Here is a 26,918-nt window from a genome sequence, read left to right as displayed (position 1 = left end):
ATCTTACTCTCATTTCCTGTTCCACCTTACATGATGTAGCAGTTACATTCAGTTGCCTGTACAATTGTTGCACTGTTTAAGGTGGAATGGGAATTCCAATGAGAAGTTGACATCAACCTCAACGAATTTGAATTGATTAACGTATCAAATTCAGGGTGACAACATGATTCTTAATAACATAACAGACAGTGTTCTACAAAGTTCATTTTTTTGCAGTTTTCATCTGTAAATCTTGTGAAGATGGTCAGCAGCAGCAAGACCAAGACAATAATGAAAGAGCTGCTTAAGGAGGATGAGGACATATCCGAGCAGGTGGGCAGTAAGACATTTTGACAGGACTTAGCTAGAATTTGTTTGTAGTATTTTGGCTGTAATGATTGTCACATTTAACTCCTTAAAATCCCAGACATATTACTTACTAAGGCTTATACTATTTTATACTATATTATATACTATATTATAGTATACTATAATATATACTATATTATACACTATAATAGTAACTACAGGGACTTCAGTGCAAACCGGCTGAGCTACTCTTAGGTTATAGAAGTGGTCATAGGTTATAAAACTTAGGGGCCACCATAAAACCCATAAAATCAAAAGCTTTTACCAGTTTTCATCTTATCACTAGCTAGCCACCTTGGTTATTTTAGATAAACAAGAAATATAATAGCAGGAGAAATGCAGTCAGGATTTAAGGTGGATTTAACTCCCAGTTTGAAAACAAGGCCCTGGTTCTAGTTTTTTGAATGTGCAGTGGAAAGATGCCCTAAAGATGCCCTGTTTTGTAAAAACTTTACATGGCTCATTAGTTTAGGAGTGTATCTATATGGAACAATGAACAGTAAGAATTATACTGGTATTCAAGTGTTTTAATACTATATATATTTTCATAAAATGACTTGATTCATATTCAACTTTCACATCTCATGGAAGCCCAAAGCAACACTGTACACTGAGTGAAAGCACTAGCTGCAGTACACACCTCTGTTATTAGAGTCTGGAGGAAAATATCAATGCAAATGAAAATGTACATTTTTGGACCACAGTAGGGGCTTCAATGAATGAATGTATCTTTTATTTTATTGTGTACTTGTTAAACTATATGGCTTCTTTATTACATCTGCAACTGCGTCAATCATTTTAGCATAATTTTCAGACGTGTTGTTTTCTGTTTGGAACGGTGCTTATGAGTCAACAATCTGGAGCTTTATCACTTCTCTCGTGGCAGACGTGACCTCCCTGATATCAGCTCCTATTTAAGACTCGGAGGAAACTGAGCACATCCACAGGCAGATGACATCGTGTTGCCTGTTTGCACACTGTGAACTGTGAGAAATGAAATTCATAAGTGAGGTAACAAACCACATTCAGTTGGATTCTCATAGGAGATCCAACTCGGCTATATTGCCTGCAAATTAATTGAAGAGAAAGATGCAGTTTTACTCTTCGCTGATGGCTACATCAGATGATACGATTGGGCCATAAAAAAGCGTCATTCATAAACTGAAACTATACACTGACCCACATTAATGCAGTGAATGACTATTAAAACCTTATTTTACTGATCTTCTTTGTAGCTACAGCTTATGGGTCCAAAGTTAATGACTGTAGCCCATCTGCACCTGTTGTGCATCTGCTAGCCTGTCATCAATGGTCAGTTTCTCACTACAGAGCTGCTCTTGGCTGGATATTTTTGGGTGGTGGACAACACTCTACCTAGCAGTAACACCACCCAAATAATATCTGGTCAACACCAGATCCTGTGGTCAGAAACTGATGGGAATGAGGTAGAGGGTGCCTCATAAATGGTGCTGGACAACAGATGAACTACAATCTGTACTTGTAGGCCTACAACTATATAGAAGACCTATAAGGCAGATGGCCAGTGAGTGGAAGTACAAGATGGATCGATTAGGTTAAAAAATGTTGGAAGTCTGTCGTGATAAGTGGACATCAGAGCTCTGAACCGTTTCAAAGAGCAGAAACAAAAAAACTGAAACAAACTACATTTCGTTAGGAACAAAAATGCAACTGAAAATGTAATAAGGCTGAACTGGGTTGAACCAGAAATGTTCATTTAACATCTCTGTTACTGGTTAATAAAACACAAAAACATTTGGTTGGTAACTCACATGTTGCTCTACTTTATGTAGTTATAGTCCAGTAACTGTTCTGTATCTACAGAAAATGCTCTCTTGAGCAAGAGGAACTATTTAGCAATTAAGGCTGCCCTGAGTACGGTTACTATTTAAGGTTACACTAAATCACCTTCTTTTTTCTGTCTTGGACACAGAGATTTAAGCGACTTTGTGGCTCCTGAGTGGCACAGCTGTCTTACTACCCAGTCATTAAGAAGCCATGAGTTTTGAGTCCTGGCAACACCAGCTGGCAACAGCCTTCATTGGTCAGAAGCCCTCAAAACTCCCCAACCCCCCACCCTCAACTCTTCACTGTGAAATAGTCAGAGTCATAGTCTGTGGGAGTGAATTAACAATGACTGAACTGGTGGAGTAAAAAAAAAAATCCAACAAATATTTAAACAATATCAGCTTATAATGAGCTCAACTCAAACTGTGGTGACCTAACCAAGACTGGACTTCTTCATAATTAGGGTTCTTTCACAGTGCAGACAGTAGCTCCGTATGTCCTCTGTGCTGTTTCATACACTCTGACATGTTTTGTTCATATGATGCGTCATGATGCAAGAAGCTATTTATCCAGCACGTCTATACATTTTCACACGGATAATTTTCACTTTATTGATAATAATGTGTAACTTTGCCTTTGGACTTATTTTGATCATAGCAATCTCTGGTAAATTATTACTGGCTACTTCACAGCTATATGTTGGAGCAACTGATTCACATACAGTAAAATTCCAGAGCGTCTGTGAATAAACATGCTGTAATTAATACAAACACAAAAATTAATTGTTTTTTTTCTTTTTGTTCTGGTTTAGAAATGTTATGTTTGTGTCAGAAATGCTTAAATATTAGTTTGGCTCACAGTGTGGATCCAAATTTATTTGATGTTTGGTAATAACACCTTTAGAGGGCAGCAGTGAGTAATGCTTGTTTTTTTAGTTTGAGTTGTTTATGCAGGGTGATTCAAAATGATTAATCTGATTTCAAAATGATTAATTTCACTTGTAAATCATTACAGATCAGTGCAGTAAACTGTAAATGGTTTAAATAGGCAAAAGTTTATTATGTAATTGTACAAGGTCTCAGTATGAACCTCCTCCAGCTGTACAGACAACATCAACACCATACTCAAATTCATCCCATACTCGACTGAGCATGTCGGGTGTCGCTGCACTCACAGCTCTTTCAGTGTGATTTCGGAGATCATCCAGTGTTGTGGAACCAACGACGAACGCTCTGAGCTGTTGGAGGTTCACTGCTGATGAAAATCACGCTGCACAGTTATGATGGATTCACTCTTATTGAAGTGGAGAACGCAGAACGCTTTCTGCTCAGGGGTCTCATCTCCTCTCAGACTGAAGGGAGCCATCTTCCACTGACAGTCAGAAACTCTATGACCCCTTCTTTCAATTGGATTGTGATTGGTTCCTCGGCGCTTCACGGTTGTAAAAATATGGCACTTTGAAATCGGATGAATCTTTTTGAATCGCCCTGTATATATGTATTTGATTTTTCGAATTCGATTCGATATTTATCTGCATCATGAAACACGGTACAGAGCAGTTATTCAAGGTTCCTCAGTGAAACTCATTGTAACAACAGCCGTCTTCAGCCTCAACCACTGCAATGCAATATCCACAGCATGTTATGGTTCCATACCATAACATCATGCTGAGGAAGATGCCAGCTGGCTTTCTCACAGCAGTCGCTGCTGTAATGTTCATGAACACATTCCCACGCAGTGAAGTTCTCATGCGCTGGACTGCCCTGCTGAGTGCAATAACAGTACGGCCTGATCCCGTATCGTTTAGGCTTATCACGCCTGAATGTGCCTTCAAAGGCCGGCGCTGGTACAAAGAGGCCTTTGAGTCGATGGATGGAGACAGCTGTTGTGGAGGAACCCTGGCTAGAGGGTAATGAGGCCTGGGGTGGAGGCCTGCTAACCGTGAGCCGATCTCCCTGACTCTGGCTGTTTCAGCCAGTGTCGAGCCGCTTCAGGGGTTGGGGGGGTTGAACTGATGCACAATTGATTTCCAAAGGTGTTGGATGATGGAAAATAATTTGCCTTGTTGAGAAAATGGCCTTGAAGCACTTAATTACATCATGTGGACAGAGAACTTTGCGTTATTCCACACCAGGTCATCTGCTGGGAGGCAAGATCTAAATGTTATTTAGTGGCCTCAGAAAGTACCTGAACACTAAACTTTAACAAAGTGCTTTAGGTTACTTCACCAAAATGATGTTTGTTTTAAAGAAAAAAACAGTTTCAGCACAACATCAAACTGAAAGTAGACTCTTTTTCTCACGTAGAAAACACAGAGAACAATTCCAACAACACCAGTGCCGAGATGGAAAGGTCAAAGCCTGTGGTTCTGCCCTAAATTTCCTATATTTTAAGACTGTTGTAACATTATTATAAGATTGTTCTACGAACCTGCTAGATGTTTTATATTTGTCATTTCATCTGGTGAAACTGTTGTATATTTGCTTGTTTCATAATCTAAAATCATATATTTTTTAAAGAGGTAATGCCTGGAATAAGCAACCTTATCTACCAATAGAACAGAGAATTTCTCTAGATAAAATGAACAATTAAAATCTACAAATCATTTGAAAACTCTTAAAATATTCTTACAACAATCTCCAAATAAGAGAAATCTTAGATATACTGACTGGACATAAGATGATTTGACTTGCCAAGATATCATTTTTGGCAGTACAGTAGTCTTGGTCAGCTTGTGTCCTTTGATGGGACCATGAAGACATTTTAGATGCAAATCTGCAGAAGAAATAGTTCAAACATTAACAAACCACCTTTTTAAAAAAATATTTTGCTTTAAAGAAAATGGCTCTTTGAATGGTCTGTTCAAAAACAAACACCATTTACTTTGACATTTTGTTCCTTACACAGCAAACTTAATATGTTTTAAGTTTGGCAAATTAGGGATGAACATTTGGGCTAATTCTTTTGACCGACCATCATTAGTCAGTGATAATCATTAACCAGCAATCCTAAAACTGAGGATGCAACCCAACAAAATATCAGTTATAAAATGGATTGTTCATTTTCTGAAATCTGAAAGGTTCAGGCACATTTAAATCAATTGTAAAATGCTGGATATACACACACTTATGAATGCATGACTGAATTGTCTATTAATGCACTGAGATATTAACCCCTTATGTGGCCAGGGCCTGTCAGCAGGCCCAAAGTTTTATTGTACACTTCTATAATCTAAGAACAGCTCAACCAGTTTGCTTTGAAGTCCTGAAGCAGTTACTGAATAAGCCTTAGTATGTAATAAGCCTGAGATTTTAAAGTGTCAAAAAGTATTGCTTCTATTGAAGGTAGAGTGTAGTACTAACAGGGCCATATATAAGCATGTGTATGATGTAAACGGCCCAAAAACAGGGGTCTGCAACCCAAATGTTGAGAAGACCCATTTTGTCCTTTCAACAAAACTTAAACCACCTTGGGAGCCACAACATTTTATGTCCATTTTACCATCTTGGCTGTAAATATGTCTCAGTGTGTGCTGATGTCGTAGTGTAGACTAAAAATATAATATAAACGAAAACACAGACTTACTTTGCTCTGCTTTAAGCTTTAGCTCAGCTATAGCTGCTTTTCTCGCATCTCAAGCAGGAAACTTTTTTGCAAAAAGTCGAACAGTTTCTTGTAAAATGTCTCTCAATGTTTGATTTTTTTACGAGGCTGAAGTCACTTCTCATTCACCAGCTTCCGGTTTAAATTTTCTCGTTCCACCTTAAATAGTACAGCAGTTCTGGCGCCTCAGGCACTATTTAAGGTGGAACTGGAAAATTCAAACAAGAAGCTGGCGAACGAGAAGCGACTTTTTAGTGTTTCAGTTTCTTGTTGCAGATTAAATGTATCAGGAAACCAGCTGGAGTGATTATAAATGCAAAGAAGTCCATTCGTCTCCAAATTATCGATGTTCGTCTTAAATCTCTCTCTTTGCCTTTTCGTTATCTACTAGCTAGGTGAGACTGTTGTCTACATTGCTATGGTGATCAGCAGTCTGCACTGATCTTCAGGGTTAAAGGGTGAATTAGCAGTTCTACATTAACGTATTTAACTGTCAATCTATTAATCATTTACATCTATAATCCAAATTTCTGGGGCCTCTTTATACTCCCTTTTGAATTAAGTACATTCAATGCAATTGAACTTCACGCTCCGACTACACGATGATACTCTAATGAATTAACCTTCTGAGCAAATCTAACTACATAAAGCTGGTTGATTTAAAATGAAATGTTATTGAAAGTGTTGTATTTATACCCAGCTGGATTTAACCTGTTAACCTCAATATTCAGGAGGAAATTTAGAACCTGATAGGAAAAACTATTTGGTGCAGTTTTGAAATGTTCCTGAATTAGAGTTATGTGCAATAGTTTTGCTGACTTTCTAAGTACTGTCTATGTACACATCCTCTATAGACAACACACATCTGCACATTTTAGTGCACAATTACTGTTTATCTGCTGAATTTAACATATCAGGGAAAAAAATAAAATGTGTCCTGTGCAAAAGTTATGGCACATTTTTGCCCATCATGTTAAATACAAATAAATAAAACTGTGCACAAAAAATTAGCTGAAAAATTACACATGATCCCTGTAGAGGACATAATAAATAGTAATTATTTTCAACTAGAAAATCAAAACATGTAATTTGACTGAGGGCGTTCAAACGTTTGCCTAACAATAGCATTTAATAGAAATAGACAAAAAAAAGAAAAAAAAATAGGGTTTTTCATGGAACTCCACAGCATTACCTGCCAGACCCTGGGTGAGTCGTCGTGGAATAACCCTCCTGTACCTTCTAGACAGAAAAAAAGACTCTTTTTTGTAAACAGACATAATAACTGTGTTGCAAATCTATCTTTACCTATTAGTATGATAGTGTTTCTGCCCATTGACTGAAGTTCTGTTCAAGGCAAACACATGTTGAGGCAAACACTGAGAAAGCAGTCATTAGTGCCTTGACATTGAAGACTTTAAGTTCCCGGGGGGGGAGGTGGGGGAGGAGTCGGTAGGAAAGCCCCTCAAAACAGTACATGGGCATTATTTAAATCACCTTATGTTGCCAAAACACAGTCTTTTCCCACTCGTCAGTCTTTCTCATGCAGATTAAGTAATTGGCTTTCTGTTTCCAGAGACCACCACTGTGGTGAACAAACACGAGCCGAACGCAGATGGACAGGGTTCTAGCATTTCTCATGAGGTGAAGATTGTTTAGAACTGCGGTGCCGAAAGGCAGAAAGGTGCTTCAGTAAAAGAGTAACAAACGTTTGGTGATTGTGTTTTTCTTTTCATTTATTATGACCACTTGACTTCAGACATAAAAATCCAGTCTCGCCCACTTTTAGTGTCGGCGTTTGCTTAGCTAAAGTAAAATAAGACTGTAAAGAGATGGGGAATCTAACATGGATCAATATCTACACGTATGTCCAAAAGGAACCTGTAAATAAAACACTTCTTCAGAAAAAGGAAACTTCTGAAAGACGCTGAGGTTATCGAGAAACTTCCCAAGGCACTCAGTCAGAAAACTGGGACAAAATATCATTGACCATTGAAATCATTTAATGTTTTCTTTTTTTAAAGCAAATACAGGTTACTTCACTGGGTCAACACATGTGAACAATATTTTTTTTTCTTTTTTCATAATCAACCTCAGCAAACATACATTCACACGGCTGCATGTAGACTAGATCATTCTTTTGTGTTTTTGTTGCAGTTATGTACAAAGTCATGATATGCGTCGGTGCCTTTGCCCTATGCGGGACCCATCGGCATATCAGAACGTATCTAAGGTGAGGATAAAGTAGAATTATGGCAATAAGCTATACAACATCCAGCCAGTTCGAAGTCTCTGATAGGTCGGTTTTTCGGATCGGTTCGCAGTCGAACGTACACGGGAAGGCGTCCCTACTTCAGCTCACCAAACGGAAACCCGGCTATAGTCATAATGTTACATACCGTATTTACAATGGAATGTCAAGCTTTGAAGTGGGCAGTTAGAAGATGTTGGAATGACAGGGTGAGGCTTGTTACAGGATGGGAAATAATAATAATAATGGTTTTCCCCTTTTAAAACCACACATATATAAAAAAACTGTATACACTGGTCACCGTAAAACCGCCTCGTCGCCAGCGTGTTCATGAGAGCGATTACCGCAAAGAACACTGGACGTGGGACGTGAATACGGCTTGATTAAACTCATTTTGTGTCCCCCGTCTGACATTTAAAGCCCATTATAAACCACTCGGCGCTGGAGGAACTTGTGCTTAACTGGGAAAAAGAAAGGAATGTAATTAATACGAACCCCTGTAGGTAGCTGGGTCAGCACCATGCGAATGACGGAAAGGGAGAAACAACTTAATTGTTAATTAACTGCTTCGGAACAAAAGTGTGTGATTTAACGGAAAGAAAAGCGGGTCTCCCTAATCTCCTGCCAGGATTATCCCTCAGCCTTTCCAGTTCTAGTGTGAAAACAAAGTGCTCAAGGTCAGCCGGAGGGGTCGTGGATGTGACTCTGTTTCCTCTTCTGTCTCCATTTGAGAGGCATTTGAAATCATCAGGGCTGAGAAATGCACTACAAGTGAACCGCAAGACAAAAACAACACGATTCCCCTCCACACTGGCCTGAATGTGTAAACATAGAGATGAGGTACTGTGCTAAAGTCAGAGCCCACCCTTCACTCATTTAATTCCCAGTCAAAGTGTCCATTTACCTCAACAACTGAACATAATCACTTTTTCAGTATTTAGTATTTCCACCCCTCTGCCTTTATAACACCTTCCTTTCTTTTTCTGAGAGACCTGCTTTTAGTTTCTCAAAGAAATCTGCAGGGGATTTTTCCACACCTCCAAAGTTCAGTCTTAGAAGTTGGTTGGATTTTCTGCTTCTTATGATCAAAGTTTATCATCTCAAATACATTCAAAATACATTCAGCGACGTTGAGGTCTGGCCTGTGGGGTGGACAGTCCGTTGTTCTTTGTTAGGCAAAATATTCTTTTTTTCTATTTCCTTTCCTCAGTAACAGCTTCTTGACAGCTACACATCCTTTCAGACCAACAGCACTTAGTCGTCTTCTCACAGTGGAAGGATGGACAGAAACACCTGTGGATGTTTTTATCTGCAGCAGCTTGATGTTCTGTCACCCAAAGATGAAAGTACTGTTTTTCTTTGGTGGTCTACCAAGTCCTGCATTGTTGTTTGGAGTCCCATTTTTACTAAAACTCTTTTCTCACTCCTTTGACTTTCCTCTTCCTTATACAAGTGGATTATTTTCTATCTAATCTTCTCATAAGCATCTCCTGAAAAATGTCCTGAATGGCCACCTGGACTGAAAATTAAACAAACTGATGGGTGGTCTCTGACTTTTGCACAGTACTGTATGTGTGTATCTTCCAACTTCAACTAGCGGGATCAAATACTCTCTTAAAAATAAAGGTCCATTGGAGCGGAACCACCTGTGGTTTCCTGTAGAATATTTCAATTTTTCTGTGTTAAGTTTTTGAAGCCAAGAACTTTAGTTCAGGAACCTTTTTTTGAAGTGTTTAAGAGTGTTCACCCAGGATCTTTAGCATCTGTAAAAACGAACCTATTATACACAGCATGGAGAGGACAAACATTTCTGAGCAAAGATTCTGTACAATTTTTTAGACCTTTCTTTAGAAAAGAAAAATACATCTCACGTACATCATAGGCACTGCCATGTTTGTAGAACTATTGAGCTAAAGTTGTTCATTAAAAAGAAACAACAAATAAACAATTCAACAGTTAGTCATCACATTTTTTTTGTTTGCTTGTTTTGTTTTTCTTTTGTTTTGCCCAAACAGCGAAGGTGTTAATCTAATGCTAGCACAGATTTGCCCTTTTCCATCAGGAAACGATGAGTGGCAATCATTTGGCCCCATTATCTTACAAGAACCCATGGATTGTCTATGAGATTTCATCTTGCAGAGGCAGGGGAGTTAAGCATTTCACTGACAGGCAGTGATAAATTCAAACGCATTTTTGAGGGGTTTGGAGAGCAATGAATACGTCGTTAGAAATGTTATTGTCTGTGGAAATAAAATTGCGTTAGCGGAGTGGGCCTAGTGCCCGACAATTCACCGACGGTAAATCCCAATGCCCCATCATGCTGGCAAGCCTTTTACTGTGAAGAGCCAACATAACAGAATCACAGAAAAGACCACAGCTCTGGCTAAATGCAAACAGAGAAACAAAGACCAAAACTAAAAAATAAAAATAAAAAAATACATTAACGCGCTCACTCACTCATACATGCCAAAAAAAAAAACAAAAACAACAATACATATATGAAAATAAGGCTTACATATTTGTAACTTATCAGGCTGCCAGGTGTGTCGATTGATGTCCATTGATGAGCTTGATGACTCTTTGTTCTCCCTTTCCACAAACAACAATTTCTCTGCTTGCAGGCAAAAATAACGCTGTGAACCCCAGTAACTGGCAGCAGAGACAGTGGTTCAGATAATCCGGCGGCACGCGGCCTCGTGGTTTCATACCCATCTGTGGTGGTGGCAGTGTTTTTGAGCAGGAGGACTCACCTCGTTCTGATGTTGAATAAAAACAAAAAAAGGAACAAGCAGAACACCATGGATGGAGAGTTTTCAACCCTTCGATTTCAGTTTTGAGCATGTTTCGATGTGTTATTGATGTGTTTTCCTCGTTCACAAGGCTTTATTTTCAATATTCCACTCCAATATGTCCATCCGAAGCATCTGAACAGGTTGCTGTGTGTTCGAGGACATATATGCATGTGACAAAATATTACTGAGCCATACTCTTAATATTTACAACGTCAAGCGTATTCCCTTCTCTAGAGCATCGATTACCTCACAAACAATTGGACAAACAAGCCTAGTCCCCGTTAAGAGACATTTTCACACAGGTTTGGATCTGTTAACAGAAATTGGCTTTGTTAAAGCAAATACTGGACATGACGCCCCACATGCTGACAGGAAGGACGAGTGATGTTCGAAGGATAAACTGGCCCGTCCCCGTCTGTATTAGTGCTAGGAGTTTAGTAGCCAGGAGGCTGGCTCTGTACATCTGTCTATGCCTGTTCTGCCTGAGTACAGTGTGCATATGGCTAAAACCGGAGCCACGCCCCTCAGCTTTCAGCGTCGAGCCGAGCAAACCTCACCATGGGCTATTAGAATCAATCCTATCATCGACATGCTTCGGAGATTAGTCAGGGACTCGTGTGCTTTTCCCCCTAACCGTTCTCTCTGTTTCAGCCCAGAAAGGTTAATTCCACAGCAGGCTAAGATGCTGCATCTTTTAAACTCCACCCACTCACTGACCCTGGCCTCTGGCTCCATGCCCTATTGGCTGAGGGGAGAAAGACGTGGGCTGCACTACAGAGATCAAACCTCTAAGACGAAACGGCTGTCTAATTTCACTCTGAAACAACTGACCACATATCTTGTAACTATCCATTTACATAAGAGGATTTCTAATATTTTAACCTCCACAGTTTCAGATAACCGACACCCCATTTAGGATATTATTAAAAAGGAAAAAAGAGCAATCATAAATGTAAAAACAACGGTAATGAGATTAAAACAAATAAAAAAAAATTAAGTATCATACATCCAGTGTAGGACTTTCACAAGATGAGAAACACCCGATCCTAAAACAGTTACAAAGTCTCTTTTTATACATTTAATACATTTAGAATAACTTCAAACAAAAGAAGACCGAAGGAAAAAATAATAATACACCATAAAATTTTCAAGCAACCAGCCTGTACGGCTTTTAAGAGTCAATGGCGATTGGCATCAGTCAAATGACCACGCCTCTTTTTCGCTGACGTAGCAGGTTAACCTAGTAGCGTGTGTGTATATCAGGATGTTGACGTGTTTTTACAAAGCATTTTTCTCTAATGTTCGGTCAGATGGGCTCGGATGGGGGCGGAGGGTTGCCGGGTGGAAGGAGTGAGGGAGATGGAGTGGACGTACGAACGGATGGAGGGAGGGAGGGGCTTTCTAGTGATGGAGGTGTGTTGTGAAGGGGTGTGGTCAGATGCAGGAAGGAGCGTAAGATCTGTTGATTCTTTTCTCTCGTTTTTTTTTTTCTTTTTGTCGTCGTCGCTGTCGTCGTGCATGCCACGCTACACGTACCACTCTTTCTTTGAAATGACGGAGCCGTCGGTCTGGGACACCATGTCGTCGGTGATTTCGGCCTCGGGCTCGTACTGGAAGGAGAGAGTCCGTTCGTTGTAGTCGCGGCTCTCGCCCTCGTCCACCGTGAAGTAGGGCCGCTTCAGGTCCTCCGAGTTGCCGTCGAAGTCTCGCTCCCCGGCCTCGAAGCCACCGGGCCCGCCGCCGATCTGAGCCGGCTTCTTCTCGTCATCCGAGTCGTCTGGGTACTGCAGGCTCTTGGGCGCGGGCGGGTGGGCGGGTAGGCCACCAGCCTTGCTGTAGCCGTTGCCGAAAACATGCTTCTTGGTGCTGTAGTCGCCCTTGAAGGTGCGCTGGCGGCGCCGCAGGAAGAAGAAGAGCAGAGCGGCGCCGCCTGCCAGCAGGACCACGCCCCCTACGGCACCCCCGATAGCGGCACCCGAGCTGCTCTGCTCCTGCGGGATCTCACGGCCATCAGGAAACGGGTGGATAGGGAATTCTGGGTAGGAAAAGACATATGGAAGGGGAGAGTGTGTCAGTGCTCTGGTGGGAAAGGAGGTGCATAAGTGCAGGTGCTCTTTTTTTGATGAAGGAAAAGGGACAGAGGGAAAGGAAGGCAACACGGGGAAAACAGGAAACGGTGCCCCCGCCCACATCACCAAACCCCAGCCATATTATATAAAGCACACTCATGCAACCAAGACCCCAGAATGACATTCACATAGCAAAAGGAGTCGCCCTGCCCACTTATTCAAAACCCCACCCACATTCTCCCAAACTCTACCCATGCAACCCAGACATAGGAGAAGTCCTTCAAATAGCAAAAACAAAAGATGCCCCTGCCCCAAAGCCCTCCCACACCTCCCAAAGACCTCCCACACCACCCAAAGCCCCGACCATGCAAACCAGACCCATGAGACGCCCTTGACACAGCAAAGCAACAGTCACTTCAAACTATAAGCAGAGCAAACGACTTTTAAACACTGACCACCCACAACAAACTCGCCCTACAGTCAAACCTACCACCATCTGCTTTAAAGACATTTGCCAAAACAAAGCAGCACAAAACTTAACTATTAGCAAACATGTAATAATGTCCAAGTAAATAGTAACATATCATTTTTAAGCTTAAAAATGTCTTAAAAATGCCTTTATTTGATGTGTTAATAAGGTCTTCTCTTAATTCGTTTATTAATCATTTACATTTACAACTAATCAATTAGTTAAACGTTAATGAACTGTAATCTCTCAGTTGCTGGCATTTGAAATGTTAAGAGAGTTTAATCAAGGAGTTTGAACTGGGATCCTTTTCTGAATTCACAATAACCAAATATGTGGCAATTAATGCTAGTAAATGGTCACATTTCATAAACTGTGGATGCTTGAATGCTGTAATTTTACAATATGTTACAATACAGTTTACAGTAACAAATGGGATCTAATGTCAATTTTTGACCTGCAATTATTATTATTTATATTATTATATTATAGAATCATACACTGATAGAAATAAAGGTTCTGTTCAGGTACATTTTTCATTCATCAAGGTACAAACACTGTAAATGTACCTTCAAAAGTACTACAGTGCTTTTAAGGTCTGATTGTGAACCTTTAATAAATGTTTCCAGGTGAAAACTTTGTATTTGTACCTTTTCATAACCGAATGTTTTCAAAACAGAACAGTAAAATAAAGGCCTGGAGACGAGACGGGGTGTGTGGAGTCAGTACAGCTTAGACAATATCATTTCAGTGGATTATGGTTCAGTTATGTTCCCTGACTAAAGGTACTGAGATGGACCCTTGAGGGTTCCACCCCAGAGACAAGAGGGGCACTGACTCAGAGACAGTTTAGTACCTTTATTTCTGACAGTGTATTATTATATATTACATATTAAGAATGAAGAAGTTCTAATTTAGCTGGGTCTTCAATTCTTCAAAGATCTTTTAAATGGAGCTGTTTCTTTGAAAGCTACTTCCAGCTCATCTTTAAGCAGGTATTGATAATTATGTATGAGTATGTTCCACTTCGGTCATGAGCTTGCAAATTCATGAATAAATCTTTCAAATGTATTTTATCATTTGCACACTATTTTAAGTAATCTGTAAACATTTGTAAGCTCCTCTTCCACCATCATCTGGACGGCTTTATCCCTTTTATACTAAATGACTAATGTGACCTTGTGTTTCACTGACATTGTTAAAAGCTGATGAATGACTTTTTCAGGTACTTTTCAGTCTTTAGCTCATTTGACTTGCTCTTAAATACTCTTATACACTTTCAAACACAGTGACCTACTAATCACAGTGAAATCCTCTGACAGCCAGGACATGCAAACATATTCAGAACACATATCATGTACAAGTGTGCTTACAACTGAAATGCCACCATTTACTAGCATTTTCAGCCATGTTTAACTACTGTGAATTCAGATCATCATTACATTCGTTAACATGTCACAAAGTGCGCTTGCAACTGAGTCATGACAAGTAATTCATATTTAACTCAAATCAACAAGCACATTATATAAGTACATTTATACCACATTTCTAAGCTTGCTGATAAATTATACGGTTCTGCTCTTCTTAAGAACTTTAAAGACCTTAAAATAAAGTGTTACCGTATATTTTATATACAGTAACTACCAATACCACAGCAGCAACGTCTCCCACACCGCTCAGCACCACTATGTTGACTGTAAGTCAGTGCCATTACCAGAATTTATCATTCTGCTCCTGATCATTCATCTATGCTTTTAGTATTAAAGCTAAATTTAACCTTACAAAGCGTGAGCCACGTCTGAGGGACTGATCGCAAAGCACACTGGTGCATATTAATCAGAGTCGCTCCCAGATTCACACCTGGCTTTGAAAATAGCAGCCGGCATTTCTGACAACCCGCAAAAACACAAGTCTTTTGTCATGAACCAATGATCTGCATTGTGCTGCCAATGTAGAAAAATGGATCATCAAACGAGGCCACAGTTTTTATTAAAAGGCAGCAAATGAAGCGCCGCGCTAAAAATAACATCACTTTCATTCTATTCCAGATGCATGAACAACAGTTTTTTTTTTTTTTTGCGTGCATAAGTTAACCTTTCAAAATGCTTTGTTGACTCATGCACATTGAAGGTATATGGAGAAAAAGCACAAAAGCAGGACATGCAATGCAAACAATTGTAGCTGCTTCTGTATATAAAATTGATGCATTTCAAGCATTAGCTCTCCTCTCAGAATAGGGCCTTAACGCAAAAGCACTTTACAGTATCAGGACCATTTTGTCATTATGCCTGTTTTTCCTCTGGTTTTCTAACAGAGTCAGCCCTGAAAAACAAAAACAAGCACAAACACAAACACACCCCTATAAACAAGCCTAGCATAGAAGCGCATTTGCCTTCACTGCATCTCCCCAGTGGAAAGAATGAGAGACGTCTACAAAACAGTGGGGACGCCGTCATTAAGGATTCAGCAGAGCACCACCAGCTTCTGCCTCGAGGGCACAAAAACACTATATGTTGTCCACCGCCGCCAAAATTCCAGTGCACCGCTCTATTAGCCGGGACACTGCGGAATGACGTTCACCGGGGCCACTTTGTCACATTTCCTGATTGGAGCTGAAGTCATTTGCATATGTTAATGGAATATGGTGGCGAATAGGTCACCCCACATATCTGTACGGAGCTGCAAGGGTGGCTCATGTGACAGAGGATTATTGAATACGGTAGGTAATGAGGCTGTCAGGGTGAACTGCTCTTGACATATTCTGGCCGTAACAGGCGGCTTAATGAGGTCTCTGTTCTGGATCTCTCGATGAGAACTCATCGGAACCCCACGTGCGCCGAGCTGCTCAGATATCTCTCACTGGAAACCTCAGACAGCCCGTGAAGCATCGCAAGAGAAAAGATTGAATTCATCACGTTGCTTTTCCAGAGTACTTACTAACAGTGTCATGACTGAAAAACAAAAACCCTCACACAGGTTTGATTTATACAGTATCAGGCAATGGGGTCCTACTGGGGTCCTGAACTGGAGGCTAAAATAATGTGCAAACCATTGTTTCTTTACTTAACTTCCGGTCAAAACGGCCACTAAGTACAAAGGAAAATAAATGAAAAAAGAGTTTCCAAAACTGAAGCTTAAAAATAAACTAAAAATATAGAGAAAATTGGACTCCATTGGACTCTATCTGATGGTGACGCCATGAAACCCTGGCGTCACCATCAGATAAACAGCACTAAAAGCTTTCATCTTTGAGAGAAAACCAAGCTTCAGATCTTAAAAAACCCACAGGTGTTTCTTCATCTTTAAACGGTGAGAAGAAAACTGAACTGTATGGGTCTGAAAGGATGTGCAGCTGTCAGGAAGTCGTTACCGGGAAAAGGAAATGCAACCAACTTCTAAGACTGAACTTTGGAGGTGTGGAAGAAATATCCTGCTGATTTCTCTGAAAAACTGAAAGCAAATGTCACAAAACTAATATATAATATATTATATCTGTATTATATGTATTATTATACAATGTTTTCTTCATAAACATTGCATAACATTGTACTTAATGGCTGTCCTGACTGGAAATTAAGCAAATGAAAGCCGATCCACAGCTTTTGCGCAATGCTATATATGACATCACTGTTATGAACGGACAACAGAATTGGTACAAAACCTAAATTCTCATTATGTTAACACGTTAAAGTAAGGGTGCTGATTCCTGATTATGAAGGTAATTCTGGAGATGAAAGGTTTTGTCATGACTGCAAGAATACGTCTACCTATATAATAAGATTTTTCCAGGGCTAATCCCTAATCTTATACTTAATCCTATTCTCAACTCCTAAACTACATTTTTATCTGGTTTTCCTTCCAAGGCAGGACTGAAAATGAATGAAACTCACACAGGCACATACATGCTCATACCCACAAACCGAAGATCTTGCTACTGGCAAATGAATAGAGTTTTTTCTTTTTTTTTAATTAGCTGTTATGACAGGAAAGCAAGATAGAGACAAAAAAGATATCCACTGAACGCTGGGCTAATAATGGGCTTTGAAAGAGTGCATTTTACTCTTAACTCTATTAAGCCATTATACCCAATTACAGTAGCTTTCTCATTAGCTAAATGATAAACGCTGGGAAGAAAAGGGGGCCAGTGCTACTGGAGACTGCTCTCGTATCTGAGGGGCCAGGAACCGTCTGCCTTTGGAAGTCCTGCTTGGTTCCTTAAGCTTAATTACTGAAAGAGTCCGTCTCTCAAAGCTCAGGCCAGCTGAACCAGAGGAACCTGATTTTGTTGTGTGCTCCTTGCCCACCTCCTGCCTCTGTTTCTGATGCTTGTGCAGAGGTGCAGAGGCCTTTTCCAGCAGTGCTGCTGGCCAGTCTCTCAGATATCAGCTCCCAGGTTTTAATCTGGCCCCTAATGGGATTAGAAGAGACTGAGGGGCTTCATTACCTACATGACTGAGAGAGCAGGCAGGGGTCACCTTTGGCGAGAGAGAGAGAAATAGAGAGAGAAAGAGAGCAAGACGACTAAGGAGTTTAAAGGAAAGTAGGCTTCCTCTTTTAATTCAGTCTTCCTCCCTTCAGTGCACCCCTCCATCAGCATCTGCGCGCTTTCCCAGCATTCATCATTCTAATTGCTTCTCCCCCTCACTCTCTCGCTGTCTGTCTCGCTTTCTCATGCTCTGTCTGTCTCTCTCTCTTCTTTTCTATCTCTATCGTGCCGAGGCATCCTTGTGCGTCCGCTCCATATTCATGGCTATTGCAGAGAAAAAGAGACCCTGACCACATGGACCCCTCAAAAGTGCAGAATGGGCGATATAAATAAGACCACCGCAGCTCCTTTCAAAAGGAGGAAACAGCTTCCTTACGGGGCAGTGAAAGAGATCAGGTGTCTCCATGAATGGGCACATTGAGGCAGCAGTGGGCTTTGGAAAAACTCTTCATCCAAGCCGTTAACCTCACAGGCCAGAGACGAGCACAATGTTGCGTCAAATTCATAACAGTATGTGATCTAACATCGTTTTCTTGGACCATTTTTCCCCTCAACTCATAGTCATAGCCAGTTCCACCCCCTGACTAAATACCCCTCTATAGCATGATGTTGCCATGCTGGGAGGGTGAAGGTGAGCAGGTGACACCACACCTTTTCAAACTGTTGCCATTAGAACATCACTGGTCAGCTCAATGAGCTTCGAGGAGAACCCTAACTTCCAATTCTTTTACGTCAGCTAATGGACACCCACATTGATTAGCATCATGCTGGGTATATGGGGGAGAGAGGGGGCCATTCTACCCACCCAGAGAGAACGAGGCCGATGACTGATCTCATGATCTCCTGATGGTGGGCCCATTGCTTACAAGACTGAGCTACTCACAAGCCTTTTGAACGTAAATATGTGCACAATTATGACACCAAAAAGGAAATAAAACCAGGGGAGAAGTCCTGCAGGGTTGGACTGTAGTAGAGAGAATAAATTATAGTAATATACTGGATGTGGTAAAGAAGACAGTGATGTCCCGACCCAGTCCAGAGGAAAGGGGCTGGTGCAGGGATATGCTAATCAGTCTGGTTTCAGCTATATTAAAACCTATTTTTGGGCTCTATTGATGCTGTTGTCATAGAGGCTGCTTAAATGGACAATATCCACAACCTGAAGCAGTGAGGCACCTTATCAGAAGATACTGAAGCAGTGTGGAGCCCAGATTTTTGAGCCCCTTTCCTCAAAACATGAAAAAAAAGACGTGAGTGCACAACTATTATGGTTTGAGTCTATTTTCAGACGTTTACTGCAGCAAAATGCTGGCAAAACCATATATATGTATATATATACACAAAAATACTCCTGAAATATCTTTCACTCTTCAGTCACAACTGGATAAAACCAAACCGTTGTGGAAATGCTCTGTTTTACTGGAGGCACTGCTGGGCCTTTTATGGTTCAAAACCGAGACAAAGCTACTGCAGTCGTGCTCTGAGAGCTGCTAAGAAAAGAAGTGTCTTTCTCATAAAGGCGTCTTCCTGGCAGAAAAGTGAGTCAAACTAAACAATAATCGATTTTGAATAAAATAAAATATCCAATTTGAAAAAGTAGGCCATAAAACAAAACTTTAGTCCTGAATGTCACTTTATGCACATACCAAATACAAAATGATTTTACTTTAGTGTTAATTAGCATATAAATAGTAACTTTACAGGGGACGGCAAAAACTTTATTTAACCTTAAAAAACTTTAAAAACTTTATCTTTAATTTTTATGTAAATTAATGCAAAGAGATTTTATTCCAAGCAATTTTGGAATTTCAGTCCATTCATCATAAATTTTTCACACAATGTAAAGGTCAATATTGTAGAAAAAAAATGGAGATTGTTTCTTTGGCAGCAACAATACCTTATTTAAATGGTTACCTATGAAAATACAAACACTGGATCTGTACTCGAAAATTAAGGTACTTGAACTGGATCAGAGAAGGCAATTTTTTTTACTGTGATGCCCCTAATAGAAGATATTTGTTTGATTGCGCTGTATTTTGTTTAGTTACGTCTTTAATCAGTACTTGTTTGACACAAATCATGCTGAAATGGTGTGTATATTAGTTATAATAAACCCCTTCTCTTTATCTCTGCACAAATATATTTACATGACATCACTGCAGTTGTATAAATTAGCCTTAACCTAATTTTTCAGACCCCCATAGCATCCATTTCGCCAGCAGAATGGAAATTGGCTCATACTTTTAATTAACATAATCAAATGCAATTTTTTTTTCACATGACTCTGTTATCAGATGAGGTCCTCCTGCTGTAAAAACAATTCAGCCCTTTCCTCAAAGATGGCTGTCCTGAGATAAAACAGTGGAATTGCAGTTTTCTTCATATAAAACAATCTTAAATAAAAATAAGCATTGAAACACTTACATTCCACCAATGTTACTGAAGAAAACAATGCATAGCTCAACTGACAGACCTCCAAAACAGGTGGAAATTGCACTTAACGCAACTGTAAAAAGAGGTTAATAATGGCTTGAGAAACCTGTGTCTCTCACCGTTTTACAACCCCCAGGATATAGGAGCTCCATGAAACTCACAATGTCAGAGATAATCAACGACATGTGTCCCTGTTGAGCAAGACGGTTATTTTGATGTCCCTGGCTCAGGAACGAGGGCTATGTGACTTGTATGAACATGTTGTGTGATGGAATATTTGCTCACAGTTGAAATTAAAGTGACGGATGAGGGACGGGTACAGAAACAAAACCTCACAGCGGGATTTCCAGCCTCCTCGTCTCATCAGTAAATGGGAAGCCTGCTTTTTTCCAGGAAGACACTTCTTTTCTTAGCAACTCTCATATGTTTGTTTCCGCATGTGAATCCCACCCTGCCTGATGTGCCTTGACTTGAAGACGTTCTATGGCAGCAATGTCATATTCTATACACTGGGCGAGAACCGTATTCAGCCTCGGGTATTTGTGGTGGGAACAGGAGCTCTGAAGGTTCCTTGGAAAATCTGCGCTTCTGCTTTCCTATGAAACGCGTGGGCCTGTTGTCAATTGCGGTGGTTATGTCACAAGTTAATCATTTTAGCTCTACACCGCTAATAAAATGGTGGATCGGGTTTCTAATGAAGGCGGGGGTGCAGGGGCGGCGGGGGTGGGGGGGGGGTGTGGGGGGGCTAAGCGTTTACAGTAGCTGACAGAAGCGCGGTGAGGGTAGTGGAGGGGGGGGTGGAGTAGGGGGGCTAGGGGGAAGTGTTCGACGCCTTGTCGCTAACGGCAACACCTGCCAGCAGGCAGATAAAGCACGACTCAAAGCTCCTTGCCAGCTGCCCCCGGTGCGGTTCCGCAAAACAAAAGATACCGCCTATTAACAAGCCTCTGGGAATATGCAGATAGTGAGGTTACCTTGAGTTGCGACAGCCACGCAGGACCCATTGAGATTAATAGGTGGCAACATGCGTTATAATTCAATCCCGTGGCATGATAGATTTATAATATGTGGCAGGCCGAATCGCAGGCCTGTATGAGTGCCTGCCAAGATGCTTTCTTTTTGCTAATCATTTTGAGTTTTTTTTTCCCCCCGTATTTTTTTCCACATTTAAAGTCTACTTTATGGTGCATGCATGATTTATTGTTTAAAATAAGAGCCGCGCCTGCTCTCTCAACAGCAGATCTAATATAGCGTATGTCTTTCGGCAGTGTATGATGTCAGGTCTAATATCTCCCTCACAAGTACTAACAATGAGATAAGGACGTGTGACTAATATCTTGCCTTACAGGAACAGCCTAAAACTGCACGTAGGACACAGCTCAATCTATCACAGCCTGGCTTTCTGTTTTTTTCTCATTTCTCTAGCATTTTTATGACTTTTGCAAGACACGGATAAGGGGTAGAGCTACTGAAAAGCCGCTCGGGCAAGAATGACGAGAGCTACAGCGATAAATGTCAGCCAGCGCCTCTCATCGTAATGATTCCAAGCGATTTCCTATGACCACATAATGCTTCCTGACCGTAATAAAGCCTACATCCTGTACCTTGAACCCAGCGACTGACAGCAATTAACATAAACTGCCATTTATGTCAACCAACAAAATAAAGCCTCGCCGCATCAGTCAGCTGTCGAGGTGGTGTCATCACCATCATAAATCCAAATATCATATTTCTTTTCTGGGCGTCGCTGGGCTTTATGACCTCACTGTGTATTTCTTTGTGCAATGTGAGATGGGAGATGTCACCTCTGGATTTATCTGTCATTAATATTACTGGAGTGCCATGAGACAAGGGAGAAAAACAGGCTGTGTGTGTTTGTCTGCCTGTGTACAGGCCTGTATAGAGTGGCGAGTCCTGAGGCCTGATTCACAAAGTACACTCAGCTCAGATTCAGGGCTCCTGACTAAGTTTCAGTTCCACAAAACCCAATGAAAGAAACTGCGTTTAACTCATTTTAAAATGGAAGTTAACAACTTTCTCTGCTGACTCAGGCTGAGATACTCAAGCCGTGAAAAGCCATTCATGTGAAACAAAAGGAGTCCAGCTGCTGATTTTTCAAAGGAGGACAAATAATGTTGTAATATTATGATGTTTATAATGTTAAAAAGCAATGCTGCTCAGTGTTCGTGCTTACTGGAGTAATACATCGCTGCAAATGTCTTATCTCTAAAATGTTAGCTCTACAGGAGAAGGATACAGCCTCCCTAACTTTACAGAAGTTAATCTAACAAATTTTCTTTTTCCAAAGTAATTTTGAACCATTTCTGTCGGTCCATTGTGAAATTTTCACCCAGCGTAAAGGGAAACTGGAGTTTTCAAATTATGCAAAAAAAGTAAAAACTGACAAAAATGGAGGAACAAGGTTTTGTTTTGATAGTGAAAGTTCTGCTCGTCTATGTTCTATGATTTGTTTCCTCATACTATTCTTCAGCGACGCTACAAAGGTGACCTGACCAAAGGAGTCCAAGTTGATCAGACCTGATTGGTCCAAGAGCGCCTCATGATCCTAAATCCCAAACTTAGCATGCCCTGAAGCAGGTACGTGTGCAGATTAAGTTGCCATGGTGATATACGCCAGTAAAAAGTGACCCACCGTTATGAGAAATCTTAAAGTTAGCTGGCTAAACAAGAAATCCTGCTGTGTGAAACAGGCCCCTGGTGTACGTGACTGTGTGAGTATATGTTTGTATGTTCAGCGTTTGTGTACATGCTTGCAGGGCTGCGTCCATGTGCATGTGTGTATAGATGGTAGTATGTATGTAGTTAGTGTATAGGTACAGATGTAGCTGTGAATTTATGTGTAAATGACTTTTAAGGCTGCATATAGATAGATAGTTATTTGTTAATTCTCTACTTGAAAACAAGTCCAAAAGTTCTAGCACACTTTATTTTTTATTTCCCCAATATGTTAAACTTAGCAAATAAAATTAGCAAAAAATGCGATGTCATTTGACCACAGTATGGCATTTGCATACTTTTATAGAGTATAATACAGTTTTTGCATCCTTGTGCCTCATTTTCATCTTAAACAAATGAAAGTTTGGTGACAACGCTTTTGGTGGTGATTAGGTCATCAGCTATTAGCAGCCACTAACACCATGGATAAGTTCACATGGCTGCTTCCTGTCTTCGGTCACAATGGAGCCAAAGAACGCCAAACGGCAACGTGTATACATTATATTAGCCTACTTGACTGCTTCTGTAGGTTGTATCAACATTGCTGAATGGTGCTAATTCCTAGCACAGTCTACTACTTACCTAATTAGGGAGCTAGGTAAGTAGTAAAGTTGACCTTGGTAATGAAACAAGGCTCAATGCTACAGGAAAAAGGTGAGAAAACTGCAGTCCTTGACATTTTGTTGTAGACATCTACGCCTAGTGCTGTAAAAAGGCAGGAATCTGGCTAATTAATCAATACCCGCCATGCTGTTAGCTGTTATTGTAACTAGGCAGTTAAATGCAAGGTCAGGAATCGTGTGTTGCGTTTAAAAAGCTACAATAAGGTATGCGAGTTAGCTAATTGGAGGTTGTCCGCCTGTTTCTGAGACTTAATGCTTTCTATCTTCCCCCCAAACTGTAACCAGCCCGCCCAGAAATTAAATTCTGGTTACGCCACTGTTATGCATATGTGGCAATGAGCTTTAATGTGACTTGTGAGCATGTGATAGTCTGTACGCATGTACATAATAATCTGTCAGTGACTGGTTTCAGGGTGAGGTTGGGCTGTAGTAAAGGCCTCTGGGAGAAGGACTTGCCTGCACAAGCAGTGCAGATGCAAGCCAAACTTACACATTCCTATCATCTAACAGCATCGCACGGAAAAAGCTCTGAAAAAGCAGAGCTCAGAGGGGCCTGCTGAGGAGAAGCAAAATACCTCGACAGAAACAAATGAAACAGAGACACAAAACCCTCTCTGAAAAGGCACTGAAACAAAGAGAGATATAACACCTCTTCTGTTTGTGAGAGGGAGAAAAAAAAGACGAGAAGAGAAATGACAGGAAGTAGAAAACGCGACATCACAAGAGCACTAGAACGGGAACAAAGAGAGAGGCTTCGTTTAGTGATTCGGGAGAGAGAGAGATACACATTTCCTCTCTTGCCTGGATTTGCCGGGGGTTCAGAAACTCACAGAAATGCGATGCTGCCACAAAGAATAAAACCTAATCGGCAACTACAATTTAGCGAGCGTCCCTCTCCACCAAGAAGCTCTGTCTGCACCTCTCCTTTGTTCTTCTATCTGGGCTTTACCGGCTCTTTAAGTGCTATCGCTCCGTTCCCTCGCCTCTTCCTACGGTGTTCAGCTTTGGGTAAATAGGAATAAAATGTCACCACCACCACTACAACCTTTAGACCTGAAATGCGAATGGAAATTAGTGTGAAAAGCAGCGTGCGGGCTGCTCTGGGGGAGATAAGTGAGAAGAGTGAGGAAATCATGACATCAAGCGTGGATGACATATTCCAGGCTCCGACCTGAACTCGTGCCGGCACCCTGGGCCTCTGTCCATCTCTCTCTGGGGGTGTGGATGGGAAGAATTTTGCACCGTCTGGCCTAATCGCATTTTTCTCACCATAGCAAAAGATTTTGCTCGCTGATGGAGGATTGGAGGGTCTGTGGGTTATAATGACACTCGCATGCCACTCGTGTTGAATACAAGGCAAGGAGCGCCGTCGTGCCTCTAAGCCGATACGCTTGAGAGCTTGAGTCAAATAATGAAAGACCGAATACTTGGGTTGGCAGATGAGAAGGTCTCTGTGAGAAATACAGAGAAAGCTTCTGACTGGATGACAACAGGAGATGAGACAAGAGCAGAAAAGATGAGAGGAGAGGAAATTAGAGGAGAGGAGATGAGTAGAAAGGAGACGAGGAGATGGGATGAGAAGAGATGGGAAGAGGCAGAAGGAGATGAGGAGAGAACAGGAGAAACAAAGACAGGAGAGGAAAAGAGAGGACACAAAATGGGACAAGAGGAAAGGAAAAAAAGGGCTTGGAAAGAAAAAAGGAGAGAAGAGTAGACGTGAAGAGATGAGGGGACAAAATGAGATGGGAGGATAGAAGAGGGGAGCAAAGAGAAGAGAAAAGACAAAGAGAAGAAGAGAAGAGAAGGAGAGGAGACAAGCCTAGACAAGAGACAAGGGGAGATGACAAGAGACAAACTGAGACAAGAGGAGAGGACATAAAAGATGAGAGGAAAGAAGAGAAGAGAAGAGAAGAGAAGAGAAGAGAAGAGAAGAGAAGAGAAATCCCTCAGTAGACAAGCTGAGAAAGAGTAGAGATGAGAGGAAACAAAGAAGGGGAAGGGAGATAAGAGAAGAGAGAAAATGAGACAAGAGGAGAGAACTGAAGAGGACAGGAGACAAAGCAAGACAAGAAGAATCAATAAGAGAGGACAGGGGACAAAATGAGACCAGTGGAAAGAGAGAAGACAAGAGTCAAGACAGGAAAAGAGGAGAGAAGAGGTGAGAAGAGAAGAGAAGAGAAGAGAAGGGAAGAGAAGAGAGAAGAAGAGAAGAGAGGAGAGGAGAGGAGAAGAGAAGAAAAGAGAAGAGAGGAGAAGAGAGGAGAAGAAGAGAGCAGAGAAGAGCAGAGAAGAGAAGAGCAGAGAAGAGAAGAAGAGAGCAGAAGAGAAAAGCAGAGAAGAGAAGAGAAGAGAGGAGAAGAGAGGAGAAGAAGAGAGCAGAGAAGAGCAGAGAAGAGAAAAGAAGAGCTGAGAAGAGCAGAGCAGAGAAGAGAAGAGCAGAGAAGAGAAGAAGAGAGCAGAAGAGAAGAGAAGAGAAGAGCAGAGAAGAGAAGAGAGGAGAAGAGAAGAAGAGAGCAGAAGAGAAGAGCAGAGAAGAGAAGAGAGGAGAAGAGAAGAAGAGAGCAGAAGAGAGGAGAAGAGAAGAGCAGAGAAGAGAAGAGAAGAGAAGAGAGGAGAAGAGAAGAAGAGAGCAGAAGAGAACAGAAGAGAGGAGAAGAGCAGAGAAGAGAAGAGAGGAGAAGAGAAGAAGAGAAGAGAGGAGAAGAGAAGAGCAGAGAAGAGAAGAGAGGAGAAGAGAAGATGAGGAGAACAGAGAGAGCATTAGAGAGGTAGTTTGTTTACCCGCAGTGCTCAGCTTGTTTTGGGCTGCTTTCGTCTCCTCTGATGATTATTTTTCGCCCTGCTGTGCGTAATGAGTGAATCATCACTGCAGCACTGACCCAGGGTTACTGTCTGACCCACTTATACGCCCTCCCCAGGGCGGCCGCTCGCAGCAGGGACGCATGGTGCCATGGGGCAGGTGGGGGGGGTGTGTGTGTGTGTTGGGGGGGTCATGCTGAGATCACTGTCAGAGAAGACGCTTCACTGTGTGAACTGCGTTCACTTTGCGAACAGCTACAATTAAACTATCAACAATTATTCGTTTTATCAACTAATTGAAACACCACTTTATCACAGCCATCATTCCTCTTTTTTGTGATTCAGCATAGCCACAGAAGCCATGTCGCCCCCTGCGCTTCCTGTAGTGTACTGCAGTCTGTCAGAATGATGGCACAGAAAGAGCATCAGCGAGCTTTTGTTTTAAAGAAAACGATTTTTTCCACAACCTACATCAAATCGACAAATCTTTGCAGCCCTAGCTGGGTGTC

General features: G+C 41.2%; 1 protein-coding gene across 1 annotated transcript in view; it reads right to left on the bottom strand.

Annotated features, from left to right (window-relative positions):
* Positions 1-11,717: 11,717 nt before the first annotated feature.
* nectin1b (nectin cell adhesion molecule 1b) overlaps positions 11,718-26,918 on the bottom strand; it is a 137,941-nt gene continuing 122,740 nt past the window's right edge. The window contains exon 6 of the mRNA XM_036585399.1: positions 11,718-12,832. Coding sequence (XP_036441292.1) covers positions 12,324-12,832 — 509 coding nt within the window. The 3' untranslated portion in view covers positions 11,718-12,323. The remainder of the gene's footprint in view (positions 12,833-26,918) is intronic.

This window comes from Colossoma macropomum, unplaced genomic scaffold (genome assembly GCF_904425465.1).
Source record: "Colossoma macropomum unplaced genomic scaffold, Colossoma_macropomum, whole genome shotgun sequence".
NCBI lineage: Eukaryota > Metazoa > Chordata > Actinopteri > Characiformes > Serrasalmidae > Colossoma > Colossoma macropomum.
This window is presented reverse-complemented; position numbering and strand designations above follow the sequence as displayed.